At 44.1% G+C, this 17,527-nt stretch overlaps 1 protein-coding gene across 1 annotated transcript; it reads left to right on the top strand.

The window, feature by feature from the left end:
* Positions 1 to 4,049: 4,049 nt before the first annotated feature.
* LOC118839505 (group IID secretory phospholipase A2-like) lies at positions 4,050 to 14,139 on the top strand. The gene is made up of 5 exons (XM_036746974.1): positions 4,050 to 4,139; positions 7,829 to 7,989; positions 11,179 to 11,326; positions 12,361 to 12,467; positions 13,987 to 14,139. The coding sequence occupies exons 2-5, from the start codon at positions 7,950 to 7,952 to the stop codon at positions 14,127 to 14,129; spliced, it is 438 nt and encodes a 145-aa protein (XP_036602869.1). The 5' UTR covers positions 4,050 to 4,139; positions 7,829 to 7,949; the 3' UTR covers positions 14,130 to 14,139.
* Positions 14,140 to 17,527: the final 3,388 nt, after the last annotated feature.

The raw sequence follows: 17,527 nt of genomic DNA, 5'->3' as shown, positions 1-17,527 counted from the left end.
AAATTTATAAAAATAAGAGCCATTTGCCAATTAATATATGGTCAAAGGATATGAACAAGCAATTTTCAGGAGAAATAAAAGCTACCAATATTCATATAAAAATTGTCTCTAAGTCTCTATTAGAGAAATGCAAATTAAAACACCTCTCAAGTACCACCTCATAACCATCAGATTGGCTAACATGACAGAAAAGGAAAATGACAAATGCTGAAGGGACAGTGGGAAAATAGGAATACTAATGCATTGTTAATAGAGTTGTAAACTGATCCAACCATTCTAGAGAACAATTTGGAAATATGCCCAAAGGACTATAAAACTGGGCATACCCTTTGTTCCAGCAAGACCACTAATAGGTCTGTACCCCAAAGAGATGAAAGAAAAAAGAAAAAGACCCATCTGTCCAAAAATGTTTATAGCAACTCTTTGTGGTGGCAAAGAATTGGAAACTGAGGGGATATCTGACAGAAAATTGTTAATAAGATTGTTCACCTGACAGCAATTGTTAATACCAAATGTATTATGGACTGCCATTCCTTTAAATGATTCTTATAATGTCAGAATTTCAGTAATGTCCTTATATTCCTACTCTTAAGATATTTACTCTTGGTTACATTGTGCTGAACCATAACATCACACCTCCCCCCCCCCCCCCCCGCAGGGGTATTGCTTTGTGCAGAGCCCATCTCAAGCTGGATCTCAGCCTCTAGTGTCCTTGCCCCCTTCCATTCAGATTCATGGCATGTTTAGCTAGACTGAAGTGGCTTTCCTTGCTGGGACTTCCAAGGGCCACTGGGGTCTCATGATCAGACCTTGCTACCTCATCCTGCCTCCTCCTCTTCTCTTCCTAATAGTATAAGAAGCTTTTGCATGGGTCTTGGAATTGGGAAATGCACTGATTATCCCCCAGGGTGGCAGGTTTGCTATTGTGCTGTAAGAATACCATTGTGCTGTAAGAAATGATGAAGGGGATAGCTTCAGAAAAACCTGGAAAGATTTGTATGAACTGATGCATAGTGAAGTGAGAAAAACTAGGACACTGTATACAAACAACAATGTTGTAACAATAGCTATTCTGATCAATACAATGTTCCATAACAATTCCAGAGGACCCATGATGGCAAATGCTACCCACTTCCAGAGGGAGAGCTGATGAATTCTGAATGCAGATTTCTGGAAGCAGATTTTTTACTTTCTTTGTTTTTCTTGTTGTTTTGTTTTTTGAGGGTTTTTTTTTTAATTTGCAACATAGCTAATGTGACATGACTTCCTATGTATAATAGGTATAGTATTTCTTGCCTTCTCATTGGTGGAGAGAGAGGTGGAAGGTGAGAGAGAATTTGGAACTGATAATTTTTTTTAAATGAAGAACTCCCTTCAAGGTGCTAAGGAATTAGATGATCAGTCTTCCTGACTCCAAATCTGGCTCTCACTTTACAGCCTTCTTATACTCCTCTCCACACAGTCTATTCCCCAAACTGTACTGTTCTCTGTGACATGAAAACACCTGCGCTTTCTCACCTCAGTGCCTTTGTTTTGCGTTTTTTCCCTCTGCCTGCACTGTTCTCCCATCCATCTCTTCCTCTGTCCAATTCCCATTTATCCCATAAAACCCAATTCAAATGCCACCTCATCCAGGAGGCCTGCCCTGATTGCTCCAGTCAGTAAGTTTTTTTCCTCATATAGTGCTTTGTCTTACACTTTTCTAATATCCGCATCTGTATAGACACCTGTGTACTTGACTTCTCCTCGGGTTAGATTGTAATCTGTTTCCTCTTATCTAAACTTTGTATCTCTCTCAGGCATGCAATAAGCATTCAAAACCAAATAATGCATGATCCTCATTTTGCAGAAGAATAGATTAAAGCTGAGACAGCTTAGGTGATTGGCCTGAAGTCATGGATCCACCAGGTCCCCAGAGCCAGATCTCAAACTCAGCTCTGTTGACTCCAAGTCTTCTACTATAACCCCTGGCTTTCAAAACAAGGCATGTTTGTCCACATTGGCCATGATGGTGAGCCATTCATTGTCCATGAACTGATTCAGTTACCCCAAGTAACAAAGTTGCCAACTATCAGCCTACATGCACACGGAGATGTGCTTCCTGCTTCACAAGAGCAAAAAGGGTATGTCTTTCAGGCTGGCCATTGGGGCTTGGTACTCTGGGACAGGGTAGATTTGACAGCTCCCAGGATTCACAGGGAGCCTTCAGAAATTTGTCAGAGAACTCTCAACACTCCCCAGTCACGCTTTTTTTGTTTTGTTTTTATTTCTATTTTTTACAGATATCAGGGTTGTCAATACCAGGAAGATGAGAATAAAAAGGTAGGAGAAGACCCGGCTATCACCACCACTCCCACCACCCTGAACCCTACCTGTAAAGCATCTCTGAATTGGAAGAGACTTCTCTGACAAGTTTAAAGAAGGTGGAGGAGGCTTCAGAGTGTGTTGGGCATGGATGGGCCATTGACAAAGCCAGAGAAGAACTTTGAGGATGTTGGAACTGATTTCTCTCTCGGTGGAACAGAATTTTGGGAAATGTTGTAAAATGGGAGAGAAAAAGTGCTGGGCTTAGAATCAAGAAAACTGGCTCCTAGTCCTCGTCCTGATGCTTCCAAACAGCTGTTTGACTTCAAGCAAGTCATTTCCTTTCTTGGGCTACAGCAGCTTCTTCTAGAAAATTAAGTGCTTAGGCTCTGGGAAGTGCTTTGGGAATACATACATATACATGCAATATATATAATATATACTATATATGTGTACGTGTATATATAGTACTTTGCAAGCTTTAAAACAGTACGTTAAAGTTATTATTGTGTTAAAATGTTAACAAAAATATCCATACTTTTTGATTCAGAGACTCCAGCAGCTAGGTATATACATCAAGGGGGTCAATGGTAAAAAGAGAGAGTCCCTAAACACCAAACTATCCATGGCAGCACTTTCCTTAGTAACAAAGAACTTGAAACAAAGTAGATTCCTGTGACTTGGATGGCTGGCTAAACAAACTGTGGTATGGGATTACAATGGAATATTTCTGCACAATACAAAATAAAGACTATGCAGAATTCAGAGAAGGCTGGCAAGATATATGACCTGATGCAAAATAAAATATGAACTGGGAAACCAACATATAAAATAGTTCCAGTGACATCGATGTTAAAAAAAAAACAAATATAAAACTATAATTGATAATGAATGAGCTTGGCCCTGAAAAGAACTGAGTCAGGACACCTCTCTGCACTATTCACAGAGGTGTGGGGCCATGGGTGTGGGATATTGTGCAAACTGTCAGGCACAATTAATATTCTGGTTGGGTTTGCTGACCTTTTTTTACTTCTTTTGCTTTTTCATCTTATAAAACATGGCTCACTGGTAAGGGAGGGAGAGGGATATATTTAAGAATGAAGGTGATGTAAAAACAAAAGATACCAATAAAAAGGAGATTTACAAAATAACAAAAAAATGTTTAAATGAAAGGGATGAACTAGACATTCTCTCTCTAGCTCTGACATCCTATATTCCAAAGTCCCTTCTGGCTCTGACCTTCCATCTTACAAGGTCCTTTCTAGCTCTTGAAATCCTGCGTTCTAAGGGCCCTCCCATCTCTGATGTTCTGTGCTCTAAGGGCTCTCTCAGCTCTGACATTCTGGGTTCTAAGATCCCTCTCAGCTCTAGCATTCCCTAATTCCCTAATATTCTGTGTTCTAAACTTCAGGGGCCCACCACCACCCCGCCTCCACCTACCCTGCCCCCCATCCCAGCTCTGACCTTCTTGTCCTTCCCTGTTCTTAACCATGACTCTCTGAGGCCAGCACAGTGCTTCTAGGGCTAGCCTGGGCCATGGGCCAGTTCTGTTTCTGTTCACAACACTCCTGATCCCAGAGGAATCTGGAAATTCCCTCATCCTTCTCATTTCTGTAATACAACTACTCTTGCTCATCAAAAAGTCTCCCAGAGAAAGGAGAAAGAGCAGGCTTCCTTGGTTGCCAAGGAGGGGCCCAGGGTGGGATCAAACAGCTGAGACAGTGAGAAGGTCAGAACAGTGACTGCAAAGGGAGCTGGCCACCACCTGGAGGAGTTTTCGGAGCTGTGGGCCACCAGTCTCCAGCCTCAACATCTGGGGAAGGAGAACCTCGAAGGTGAGAGAATTCTGTTCTGTTCTTGGGTCTGCTCTGCACCATGGGGGAAAGGAGAGAGAAGAATCACTCCCAGGCTCATTCCATTTCCCTGACAGCAGCCCTAATGACTAGATAGTCACCATCTCTCATTAGTTCTTGTTCCATTGGCACAATGGGGTCATCAGGGGCTGCTCTTCCTTCCTAGAGATCAGAGTGAATGACATATGGGCTAAAAGGGGCTAAGAGCTTTGTATTTGTTCAGGGTTTGCTCAGGGTTTGATTCAACAATTCAACTGGCATTTATTAGGTGTTTACCACATGGCAGGCATTATGCTAGATCCAGATAGGGATACAGAAATGAAAATGAGTGGGCTTTTCCCTTAAACAGCTCACATTCCACTGAGGGAATAATACAACATACAGTCACATTGTTACGTAAATTTAAGGTAACTTGAAGAGGGGGAGAGGGAATATTGGGGGCATCATTTTACCAGAGAAACAGCAGCTGAGTAAAGCCTTGAAGGAAGCTAGAGATGAGACTCTAAAATAGGTTCCTAACTTCAGGTCCAAGCTCTTAATTTGTTTGTTTCTTTTTGTTTTTGTTTTGGAGGCAATCTGGGTGAAGTGACTTGCCCAGGGTCACAAAGCAAGAACTTTTTTTAAAAAAGAATTTTGCTAATTTCCTTCCAATTGGTTTTCTTTGTAATGCTTTGCATTTTAATTTTTGCATTTAAAAGCAGCACTCAGAGAAATCCCCAGGCTCCACCAGATTGCCTAGGGGGTCCAGGACACACACACAAAAATGTTAAAAATCAGAGTTTTCTGAGATGGAGGGAAGAGGGAGTGCACAAGGAAAGGTCTGAATCCATACGCCCAGGCAGGTACTACACTACAACTAGGTCCTGACTGGAGAAAATAATGAATGCAGTGAAGTGGTCTCATATATTTGAATGCAAGCTATTAAAAGCTACAGTTACTTAGAATATAGTCATTGGTACCAACCCAATGGAGAGATGCAGTGTGAATTTCAATCATGAGGCTACATCAGGGGGTTTCATTATGCCCACCAGTCAAGGCTTAGCTATAGTCCAGAGTGGCTGGAATGTTGTGTGTTAGATACCGCAGTACGGATGCTGCTGCTGCTGCTGCCACCATCACCACCACCATCTCTGCCATGAGTCAGAGGGCCTGGGTTCCAATCCTGTCTCAGAACCTCCTACTTCTTTCATCTTAAGCACCTCACTTAGCTTCATTTGGAAAATGAGGAGGCTTGCCTAAATGTCCTCTGAGGTCCATTCCAGCTCTGTAAGGTCTATTATCCTGGGAATATTTAACCTCCCTGTGCTTCATTTTCTGTAAAAATGAAGGGACTGGGCTAAGAAGCCTCCAAGGCTCCCTGAATCCTAACATTCTGTGTTCCAAGGTGCCTTCCAGCTCTAGACCTATGGTCCAATGAATTTAGAGAGTATAAAGGGGTGTCATGTAAAAGAAAGCAAGAAATGTAGGCAACAGCCTGTTGTAAAGCACCATAACCAGCAGAGCCGAGAAGTTTATAGTTTTATGTCAAAGGTTTGGTGGACACCAGGGGAGCATGATCAGAAGATGCCTTTGGATCACCAAACAATTCTTTATCTTCCCCCACTCCCAACTCCTGGCTCCTTTGAAACCCTCTTCCTTTTCCCCTTTCTTCCATCTCTCCAGCCCTTCAATCCTTTGTCCTTCTATCCCTCGTTCCTCTCGCCCATTAGTATGGTGCCTGTGCCCCAATTCTCCATTTGTTCAAGACAGCCCCAGGATCTCTGAACGGTTACATCTCCAATTGCTCAGGTTCTAGTGCTCTAACTTAGCAGCTCTCCAGCAGGCCATGCCACCCCCTTCCATTTCCTCATCCATTCAGTCATTGGATCATAAGATTTTAGAATTGGATGATGCTTAGAGATCATTTCAGCCGACTCCTTTGTAAGATCATAGGTTTAGAGCCTAAAGGGACCATAGAGTTCATCTTGTCTAATCTCCTCACTTTACAAAAAAGTAAACTGACACCAAGAGAAGTTAAGCGACTTGCCTAAAATCACACAAATGATAAGTGACAGGATTTGAATCCAAGTCCTCTCTCTCCAGGCCTTCATACGACTTTACCCTGGTTCCTCAACAGACAAGAAAACTGAGGTCCAGTGAGGGGAAGGGACCTGCTCAAGGTCACATGCATAAGTGGCAAAGCAGGAATTGATATCCAGGTTCTCTGACTTAAAAATCTGATGCTATGTCTCCTCTGCCACAAAGGACCAGCCAGAGCTACCACCTCTTGCTACGTCCATGGAGGCAAGGTGGTCTCCCAGGCTTCTGATGCCCTCAGTACGATATAGGAGAAAATCTGCGTTTGAATTGTGCAAGTCCAGCTTAGGCTGTGTGACCCGAGGCAAAGGCCCTTCCCCTCAGCCTCAGTTTCCTCATCTGTAAAGTAGGAGTGGCAATAACAGCATCTACCTCATAGGGACATTGTAAGGATCCAATGAGAAAATCTATGCAAAGTATTTTCTAAGCTTTAAAGCATAAATAAAAATACTTGCCATGATCATTACTGAACTGAACATACTTTTAGAACCCTAACCTGTGGCGACACACCATACGGCAGATGGAGCTCTTTTCTCATAGTCTGTGAAAAGTATGTTTTCTCTTCTGGAAGTGAAAGCTGTCCTGGGAAATCCAATCAGGCTCCTGTATCCCAAGCGTCTATGAACCCTTGAAGAAGCTTGGCTGGGCCACAGGAAAAGGAAGATCGTGGACAGCAAAATAACAACAAGTGGTTAGGTAGCACCTTAAGGTTTACACAGCGCTTTATGGGTATTATCCCGTATGAGCCTCATGATAACCCAGCAGGCAGGTGTTACTCCCATTTTACACATGGTCAACAATCAATAAACATTATGAAGCACCTACTATGTACCAGGTGCTGTGCTAAGCCCTAAGGATGGAAAGGAAGGAAGGAAGGAAGAGAGGGATGGAGGGAGAGAGAGAGAGAGAGAGAAGGAAGGAAGGAAGGAAAACAAGAAGGAAGGAAGGAAGAGAAAGAGAGAGAAAGAGGGAAGGAAGGAAGGAAGGAAGAAAGGGAGGGAGGGAGGGAGGGGGGAGAGAGAGAGAGAGAGAGAGAGAGAGAGAGAGAGAGAAGGAAGGAAGGAAAACAAGAAGGAAGGAAGGAAGAGAAAGAGAGAGAAAGAGGGAAGGAAGGAAGGAAGAGAGGGAGGGAGGGAGGGAGAGAGGGGAAGAGAGAGAGAGAGAGAGAGAGAGAGAGAGAGAGAGAGAGAGAGAGAGAAGGAAGGAAAACAAGAAGGAAGGAAGGAAGAGAAAGAGAGAGAAAGAGGGAAGGAAGGAAGGAAGGAAGGAAGGAAGGAAGGAAGGAAGGAAGGAAGGAAGGAAAAGTGCCTGCCCTTAAGAAGCTTACAATCTAATCAGAGAAGACAACACACAAAAGGAAGCTGAAAACTGGAGGGGAGGAAGGGAGTCACAGACTGGGGAGGAGGCATGATGGAGAAGTCCGAGGTGCCCAGTGAGAAATCAGTTCTGAGCTAAGCTCCCTTTTTAAATGGAGGTTGAGGAAATTGAGTCAGGTATCATGATCTGCCCAAGGTCACACAGCTAGCAAGGAAGCTTCTGCCTTCCAATCTGGGCCAAACTCTCATAACCTGGTTTTCTTCCTTGACTTTTTCTAGCTCCCATCAGGACAAGGTCACAGGGCCACTGAACCAGGTGTTCCCTGACCTGTAGTTCATACGACTCAGCCATCCAGCTTGGAGACAGCCCAGACTGACCATACCAAGACTGTCTTGGACCATGCAGCTGGTACTGCTGTGGATTGTGCTCATTACCTCAGGTGAGTAAGGTCTATCAGAAAGGATCTGGCACTAAGAGCTGGTAGGTGTTCCAGTCCCTTCTTCTCTCCCCAACTGCCTTCCAGGCCAGTCTTATCCCAAGAGGAAAGGACCAGTCAGAGCTACCACCTCCTGCTAGCCCCATGGATGCAAGATGGAAGCCACCATTACTTGGTGTATTTCACCTTTGCAACATCTCTTGAATAAGCCTCCTTCTCTCCTCTGACACTGCCACTCATTACTTCAAATCTGTCAGCTTTTCTTTTGGGTAGTGGCATCTGACTTTTTTTAGGGGGGAAGGCAGGGCAATTGGGGTTAAGTACTTATCCAAGGTCACACAGCTAGTAAGTGTGTCAAGTGTCTGAGGTCCGATTTGAACTCAGGTCCTCCTGGCTCTAGGGCTGGTGCTCTACTAACTGCGCCACCTGGCTGCCCAGGGGGTCTGACTTCTTCAAGTCTCTCCCTACTCTAATCCATCTTCCATTCAGCACTAAAGTGATTTTCCTAAATTGCAGGCCCCATCATGTCTCCCCTCTACTCAATAAACTCCTGTGTCTCCCTATCACCTCCAGGATCACCTCATTACTTAGCCCCCTCCTACCTTTCCAGTATTCTTCCATCTTATTCCTTAACATTCATTCTTCAATCCAGTGATATGGGCCTACTGGCTGTTACACAAATAAAGCACTCCATCTCTTGGCTCCTGACATTTTCTCTGACTGGGCATCCCCCCATGTCTGAAATGCTTTCCCTCTACATCTCTGCTTCCTTTAAATCCCAACTAAAATCCCAGGAAGCCTTCTCCAACCCCTCTTAATCTCAATGCCTTCTCTGTGTTAATTATTTCCAATTTATCTTGTATATAGTTTGTTTGTATATATTTACTTGTCGTCTCCCCCATTAGATTTGAGTTCCTTGAGGACAGAACTGTTCTTTGCCTCTTTTTTATCCACAACATGTAGCACTGTGCCTGGCACATAGTAGGCACGTAATAAATGTTATTGACTAACATCAGTTCAAAGCAAAATAATTTAATTCAATAGAATAGGAAAATAAGAATCATGAGCAATCCAACCATACAACCATAGAAGGAGTCTCTTCTATCGCAGATTGCCACACCATCAATAAGGGAGTGGGAAAATTCAGGGCATATGTGTGACCAGGGCTCACTTGTGATGGGAACCCCATGTGGCCAGGACATAAATCATGGCTTAGGGGACTTATACCTCCAGTGTTACAGAGCCACCAACAGTGATGCCTCTTCCCCCCTTTGTCTGTGAACAACTGTCACTATTCCAAACACCAGTCACTTGTACCCAGGGATACAGCTCTCATGCTGTGGAATCTTGGGCAGTGACCTTGGCCAAAGCAAAGACAGGGCTATCATGCTCTTATGCACCCTCTTGATCTTTTCAGTTAAGCAGTTATTCCTGATTTTTCTTCTGACCTTATTTCCATTTCTTAATCAGACTTTAAAGCCCAACTCAAATTCTATCTTTATGCAAGAAGGGGCCTTCCCTTATCACCCCGGTCTGGAAAGATCTTCCTCTCTCAGGTGGCACTTGACGGGGGAGAGGGAGCAGGTGTACATCTTCAAGCAATTATCACAAGATGACGTAGAATGTAACCATTTTTGTAGATTTCGTATCCCTCTACTAAGCTAAACTTGGTAGTTCTAGAATTCAGCCCAGTGTTTTCCACATGGGAGGCACTCAGCAAAGGGTTTGCTGAGTTGAATTGACCTTTGTTACGTGAAATCTACTTAGCATCCATGTTTCATCTTAGGATAGGGACAGGGACAGGGACAGGGACTGGACTTTTGGTTTTATTGGTCTATGGACCTCCCAGGTTCCACTTGCAGATCTCTTCCTGCCCTGCAACATGGTCTTAGTTGCCTTGAACCATGAGAGATTCGGTGACTTGCCTGGCATCACACAGCTAGAAAGTGTCAGATGGGGAATTTGAACTCAGATCTTCTTAGCTTCAAGTTCAGGTCTTTAGCTACTGCCCCACACTGCCTCTCTATCTCTCAACTGTTGTTCAGTTGTTTTCCAGTCATGTCTGACTCTTCATGGCCCTATTTGGAGTTGACTCCATTTGGGGTTTCCTTGGCAAAGGTACTGGAGGGGTTTGCCATTTCCTTCTCTAGTTCATTTTACAGATGGGGAAACTGAGGCAAACAGGGTGAAGTGGCTTGCTTGGGGGTCACACAGCTAGTAAGTCTCTGAGGCTAGATTTGAACTCAGGAAGATGAATCTTCCCCATTCCAGACCCAACACTCTATGCACTATGGCACCCCCTAGCTGCCCCAGCAGCTCATTTTAAGTATTATTAATATTTTGGTCATTTATATAGTCCTAGAACACCAGAACTAGGAAACCTCCATGGTCATCTGGTAGCATTTAGTACCATCTGAATGAGAACCACAGCATCCTGCCCACCTCCTGAAAGAGTGGTGATGGCCTCAAGAGGCAGAAGGAGACATATAAATAGCTAAGTAGTATAATGGACTTTGAAAGAGTAAAATTCAAGTTCAACTCCAACTCAGACACAGTAGCTGTGTGACCCTGGGCAGCTCACTTAAGCTTTGTCTGCCTCAGTTTCTTCATTTATAAATGAAGATAATAATAGGATGATTGTAAGGAGCAAATGAGATGACCTAAGTAATGTCCTAAAGTGCAATATGAGGACTGGCTATTATGATACCATTTTTAGAAATGGCCAATACAGTCATTTGTTTTGCATCACTATGACTATATATCGCAAGGATTTTTTTTCTTTTCTTTTTCCCAGTGGGGTGCATAGAGGCAGAGAAAAATAGATTTCTTGATTGAAAAAAATTAATAAAAAAAGGAATACACCCATATGTGTACCATTTCCAAAAAATGGTTATCCTGCTTTTGCGGAAAGCTCCCGAGGGAGGGGAAGGCCTACTTTCCAAGGCAGCTCATTCTCATTTTGGCTAGCTGGAACCATTAGGAAGTTTTTCCTAACATCAAGCCTACATTTTCTCTTTATAAGTTTCACTGCTCATAGTTCTGTCCTCTGGGGACAAATAGCCCACATATAGTCCCTTTTCCTCATAATGACCCTTGAAAATATTTCATGCCACATCCCTCTCCCACCCTTCTCTTCCCCAAGTTAAATGTTTTCCATCTCTATGATTGATTCTCATAACACTTCTCTTCCAGGAAGTATGGCCCCAAGCCAGGGGAGCCTGATGCAACTAAGTAAAATGATTAAACAGGCAACAGGAAAAAGTGCTGTCTTCAGCTATCTGAACTATGGATGCCACTGCGGACCAGGGGGCAAAGGTCAACCCCAAGATGCAACTGACTGGTAACTACCCCCTTTCTGAAGACCTCACCCATTTCATCTTGGAGTCGTCACAGGAGGAGAATTTCTATAGTTCCTAGGACTCCTACAGTCCTCAAGCAGACCAATTTAACTTTAATTCAGGGTTTGTATGGCCAAAGAATTCAGTCAGTCAGCATTTATTAAGCACCTATTATGTGCCAGGCCCCGTGCTAGGCAGACGGGGATACAAAGAAAGACAAAAGTCAGTCTCTGCCTTCAAGGAGTTCACAGTCTAATGGGAATTCATCACCTTCTGGACTTCCTACTAGTGAAGATCCTCTCCACACTTAACTAGGCTGATCCTTGTGACCTGGACAAGGTCTATGGCCCAGGCCCCAAAACAAGAGAGTACCACATGGGACCCCCCTTCCTGAGCTCCTATCTTGGGATCGAGCCATCTCTAGGCATCCTGATCTGTATCTGGCCACTGGACCCAGATGGCTCCTGAGGAGAGGGTGAGGCTGGTGACTTTGCACAGCCCTCCCTCACTTAAATCCAATTCACTTGCAAGTCATGGCATCACCTTCCTGATATCATGGCCCTCTTAATAAACAACAATATCTCAGGACAAAAGGCTGATTTGCAGTAGCCACAGCCTCTAATCTGAGTTGATTGAGGGACTGTTTCCTACCTTCCTAACCTCCTTTATACGGCTCTGCCATTCTCTCTTGTAGGGCCTTTTCCAAGTCAAGTATTCAATGTTCTAAGGACCTTCCCAGCTCTGACATTCTATGTCCCAAGGTCTCTTAAAATTCTGATATTTTTATTCTCTGATATCAAAGCATAGGGCAAAAGCATTAGTTTCATATAAGTACATGCATTTCCTTTCCCCCATGGGGAAACTAAAGCCAGTTCTGTTACGAGGGCTAGGGAATCAATTGGCTAAGGTGTCCCTTCTCTCTCCCAAAGTTCAGTGGGCAGTGGCAAGAGGATAATTGAGGGAAAGCTCGAGGAAGCCAACAGTCTGAGTGTTGCTATGCTTCGTGTCTCATGGACCATCCTCTCTCCCTGCCCAGGTGCTGCAAGATTCACGACTGCTGCTACCAACGACTAAAGCAGCAGAAATGTGACGTCCTTGTGGACAGGTACAACTACAACTATACTGACGGGGACATCCAGTGCTGTGAGTTTCTGGGCCAAGTCCTCCCTACATCAAAGACCTAACCTTCATCTGGACCCTGACTAACTATGTGGTTACAGACTAAAATGTTTTAGAACTGAAAGGAAACTTGGAGGGTCATGTAATCCAAGCTTCTCATTTGGCAGGGGAAGAAACAGGCCTGAGAAGTGTTTGAATTTTGGCCCTGTCACACCAAGTAAACTACTTCCTTTCTGTGGGCCTCACTTGCCCTATATGAAAACTGAGGAGGTTTGAACTAGATGGCCTCTAAGGTGCCTTAAAGGTCTAAAGCCTCATTGTTTAAGTTATTTAATGTCATTCCTGGGCTCTAAGAGTAGCGTTTCCCTTCTGCGTCCTAGCTGGGGATGATGGGGACAGGATGAGCAAACATGCCCTTCAACTGCCTACTTTGGGAAAGCCAGGCTAGGCAATTTTCCCATGGTCAAAGTGCCCCCACCATCCTCTGTGGGTCATGACTCCTCCCAAGCCTACCCAAGATACCTCCAAGATCACAGTGATAATGAGAGCTGGTGTATCTACTGTTAGTACTTTAAGAATTATAAGGCACTTTGCAGACTATCTCATTTGAACCTGGAAGATGGTTGTTACTACAGGTGTTACAGATGGGGAGACTAAAATTCAAAGGTCAGCGACTTGCCCATAATAACCCACCTAATAAGTATTAGAGATGGAATTTGAACCAGGTATTCCTGACTCCGGGCCCAGTAGTATATTCACCACACCACCTAGCCAGCACATAGATTTAGAGTTTGAAAGGACCACAGAGATGGTCGAGTAGGACCTCATTTTACAAATGAGGAAATTGAGGCCCAGGGAAGTGAGTGACTTGTGTGGAGTCATACAATCCACTGGCTAAAGTCTGAGCCTTTGCTACACCATTCCTAAGTGGTGATGTTTCCCCAAATGGGCTGCTAGAGGTCACCATAGTGCATAGAGCTCCCAGGCTAGAGTTCAAATCTGGCCTCAGACACTTACTAGCTGTGTCACCCTGGGCAAGTCACTTAATCTTGTTTGCCTCAGTTTCTTCATCTGTAAAATGAGATGGAGAAGGATTTTTGCCAAGAAAATCCCAAAATGAGGCCAATGAAGAGTCAAATATGACTGAAACAACTCAACAACTTTTCCCCAAAATATGAAAATGGAGCATTGATTTTGGGGGACTGCAGAAATACAAGACATTTGACTCTGCTTGACTATCACCAGTAATGAGGAATTTACCACTTGAAAAGACAGGCTATTATGTTCCTGGCTATCCCTAACTTTAGAAGCCCACGAGGTGTTTTCTCTGGTACATGGAGGGTGTTCTCAGTGAGAGTCTAACCAATGGAAGAAGCATTTATTGAAGCAGCAGGTCCCAAAGCCAGGAACAGAAAGCATCAATCTCTCTGGTGCTGGGGACTATGGTGCTGTTGGTGGGTGTTTAGGCTGATGGGGAGGGTAAGAATAGTAGAATGTAGACAGAGCCTATCCCAAGTTTCCCTTGTCTTTGGCTTCCTATCAGGTGAGGGGAGCCAATGTAAAAAGCAGATTTGCTGGTGTGACAAGGAGTTTGTCCTCTGCCTGCAGCGAAACCTGGACAGCTACAGGAAGCGCTACCGTTTCTTTCGGAAGGCCCTCTGTCAAGACGAGAACCCAGAATGCTAGAACGAGGCCCTCTTGGATCCCTGGTGGGAAAAATACCCAGGATGGGGTTCTAACTCTGCTGTGAAGTCTGTAAAGAAAAAAAAAACAACAACAAAAAGCAAAACAAAAACCAGAACCTATACACTGGTTCTGAGAAGTCACTCTTCAAAATAGACTGAAGTCTCTGCAGTAAATTCTTTAGACTTCATGGAACTCTGGGTATCCTATAAGAGCTAGAAAGCTCTGACATTCTGTCTTCCAAGGCTTTTCCTAGCTCTGACATTCTGTGTTCTAAGAACCCTTTCAACTCTGATATTGTATGTTCTAAGGTCCCTTCTAGCTCTGACATTCTCTATTCTAAGGGCTCTTCCAACTCTGACTTTCTGTGTTCTAAGGCCCTCCCAGCTCTGACATTCTGTGCCATTCTCTAAGGTTCTTCCAGTACTGACTTTCTATGAGCCATGATCTATTAGATCTATTATGAACACTATCAGCCTCCTTAGAATAAGTGTGTGATCACTCATAGTCACATCTTACATGGAAGCCTGTGGTTCCTTGCTCCTGAGATCTAGGAGCAACCTCTCCCTTCTGCTTCCTAGCTGTGGATAATGGTGAGGGGGCAAACAGACATGCTTTTCATGCCCGCCTTGGGAAACCAGGCAAGGCAACTTTCCCACAGTTAAGGTGCTCTCACTATCCTCCACAGGGTCTTGATTCCTCCCAACCCTACAAGACACCTTGTAATAATGATAGCTGGTCAATAGTCAATAAACATTTATTAAGTGCCTACTGTGTGCCAAGCACTATACTAAGAATAATGGAGATGCAAATATACATGCACATACACATACCAAAAAACCTTCCCCCACAAACAAAACAAAACAAAACAAAAAAAAGCAGTCCCTGACCTCAATGAGCTTTCAATCTAAATGGGAAAGGCAATGAATGAAAGGAAGCTGGAAAGGGGGAGGGGCAGAGGAGATGAGTTTCCTAAGGAAGGAAGGCACGTTGGAGAGTTCCAAAGAAGTCCAAAATCAATGTAGCTGGTGGGAAATGGAGTGGGGTGGGGGAACTTTCATCTTTTTAAATATTTTTATTTATTTCATTAAATATTTCCCAATTACGTTTTTTAAAATTTAACATTCATTTTTAAAATTTTGAGTTTCAAATTCTCTTCCTCCCTCCTGCCTCTTCCTCGCTTCTTAAGAATGAGCCCTCTAGTCAGAGGGTCCGAGAAGGGGGAGTGGGTTCTGATGAAATGTGAAGTGTACATAATGGTATTCCCCAATGATGAGTTTCCTGAGGAAGAAAGACATGTTGGAGAGGTCCAAGGAATTCCAGAAGTGGGGTAGCTGATTGGGAAACGGGGGCAGAGGAAGGGTAATAGGGCTTCAAGAATTCATAAGATGATTTGCAGATTCTCTTTTGGTGCCGGATGATAGCTAAGTTACTATGGGTGCTTTTATCCCCCTTGTAACAGATGGGGTGATTCAGCGATCAGTGACTTGTCTCCGGTATTAGAGATGAGATTTGAACTCAGTTCTTGAGGGACTCCAGGGCTAGTGCTCTTTTGACCATAGCGTATTTCCTCTCTAGCAACAAGATCCTCACCATCCCCCACCAACTCATCACCATCACAACCTCAGTGTAATCCTTTATTTTTCATTTCCACTCACCTCGTATATACAATCAGTTGCCAAAGCTTGGTGTTTCCTACGTGCATGACATCTCCCCCATCACTCCCTCCTGTCGGGACACCTCCTCCCCAGCCTCTGATTCACCCTATCCAACATCCTGAGATTATCTCTTGGAGATGGTCCACTCCAAGGCTCCACTGTCCTGATTGACTCCCCAGGAAGACCATTTCAAGAAATCTCTGACAATCTTTCACTATGCTCTCCTCTCCTGCCTGCTTCATCTACAGCATATTCCACCACGTCATCCAGTTCTGGAGGCATGAACCAGCTTTACCATGGTTCCTGGATGGGGCATGTCAATCTACTGCCTTGTAGTTCCATTCTACATTCCCATCATTTTCTAGATCAAAGTGCCCACCATTCCTTTATGGGAACTGTCTTCCCCTAGATTATAAACTCCTTCAGGCCAAGAACTGTCTTTATTTTTGTATTTGTATCCCTAGGTCTTAGCAAAGTTCTTGGGACAAGGAAAGAAAGTCAAAGAATGCTTCTTACTCTCACTCCTCTTTCTCTCTATTCATATAGCCACGAAGTTACTTTCCTAGACTTCTGCCTCTCATGTTCTCATTTTGTTGTTGCTTTTCAATTGTTTTTTCACTTGTATTGGACTCTTTGTGACCCCATTTGGGGTTTCCTTGGCAAAGATACCATTTTTAAAATTTATTTTATTTAGTCATTTACCATTTCCTTCTCCAGCTCATTTTACAGACAAGGAAACTGAGGCCAATAGGAGTAAGTGACTTGTCCAGGGTGCCACATCTAGTAAGTGTCTGAGGCTGGATTCGAACTCGTGTCTTACTGACTCCAAGCCCAGTGTTCTATCCACTGAGCTACCTAGTTGTCTTGTTTCCTTGACTTTCTTCAAAACTCAGCTCCTGCTGAAAAACTTTTCCCAGTTGCCCCAGTTTCAAGATCCTTCCCCTCTAAAGTTATTTTCCAGTTATCCTGCATGTATCTAGAATGTACTTACCCTTAGACATATCTCTTCCCCATTAGAATGTGTGGTCCTTGAGGGAAAAAAGCTGGTTTTTGCTTTGTCTCTTTATCACTAGTGCATGGAGTTAGGCCTTTCTGGAATGCCTGTTGAGGCTTTGTAATCAGCTCACTGAATATAGATTATAGGATTTCCTATATGGCCCTCAGGCTAACTTCAGACTGAGCAAAAGCCCTGGAGGAGAAGCAGGTCATTTCCCTGTCCAGAGCCCATGGCGATTGCCTAAATAGGGGCACCTTGCCACCCTATGAGATAATTTTTCAGCCTTGGATCAGAAGAAGGCCTCCAAGAAGTTCCCAGGGACCCTCCCTCCCCCCAGACATCCTGGGGCTAGGCCACCACACTTGGTATCAGGGTATTCCAGGATGGGCACTGGCAGAAGCTCCCAGCGGAGCCCACGGTTTGAATGGCAGCCAAGTGAGAAAAAAAGAGTGGTCCCTTCCCAGCCCATAGCAGTTCATTCTGTACTGCCATCTAGGCCCCTGGCTTGAACATTTCTGGGAAGTTGAGGGCCATTCCCTGGGAATCTGCTTTGCCATTTTTTTTTTTTTGTCCAGGGCCATATAGTTCTGAGGACAACTTCTTTACAATGTTTTCGGATTTAGGAGGTGAGTTCACTGTTGGCTAGGTGGTACAGTGGATGACCCAAGAGTTTCAGGAAGACCAGAGTTCAAATCCAGCCTCAGACACTTTCCAGCTGTGTGACTCTGGACAAGCCACTTAACCTC

This window comes from Trichosurus vulpecula, chromosome 2, assembly GCF_011100635.1.
Source record: "Trichosurus vulpecula isolate mTriVul1 chromosome 2, mTriVul1.pri, whole genome shotgun sequence".
Classification (NCBI taxonomy): Eukaryota; Metazoa; Chordata; class Mammalia; order Diprotodontia; family Phalangeridae; genus Trichosurus; species Trichosurus vulpecula.
Note: the sequence above shows the minus strand (reverse complement) of the source record. Positions and strands in the feature narration are given on the sequence as shown.

Excerpts from the sequence above, each read along its gene's own strand:
- LOC118839505 (XM_036746974.1), top strand. The coding sequence starts at position 7,950 with ATGCAGCTGGTACTGCTGTGGATTGTGCTCATTACCTCAG. Across the intron at positions 11,327-12,360 it reads CCCCAAGATGCAACTGACTG|GTGCTGCAAGATTCACGACT; the intron begins GTAACTACCCCC and ends CTCCCTGCCCAG. Across the intron at positions 12,468-13,986 it reads TGACGGGGACATCCAGTGCT|GTGAGGGGAGCCAATGTAAA; the intron begins GTGAGTTTCTGG and ends GCTTCCTATCAG.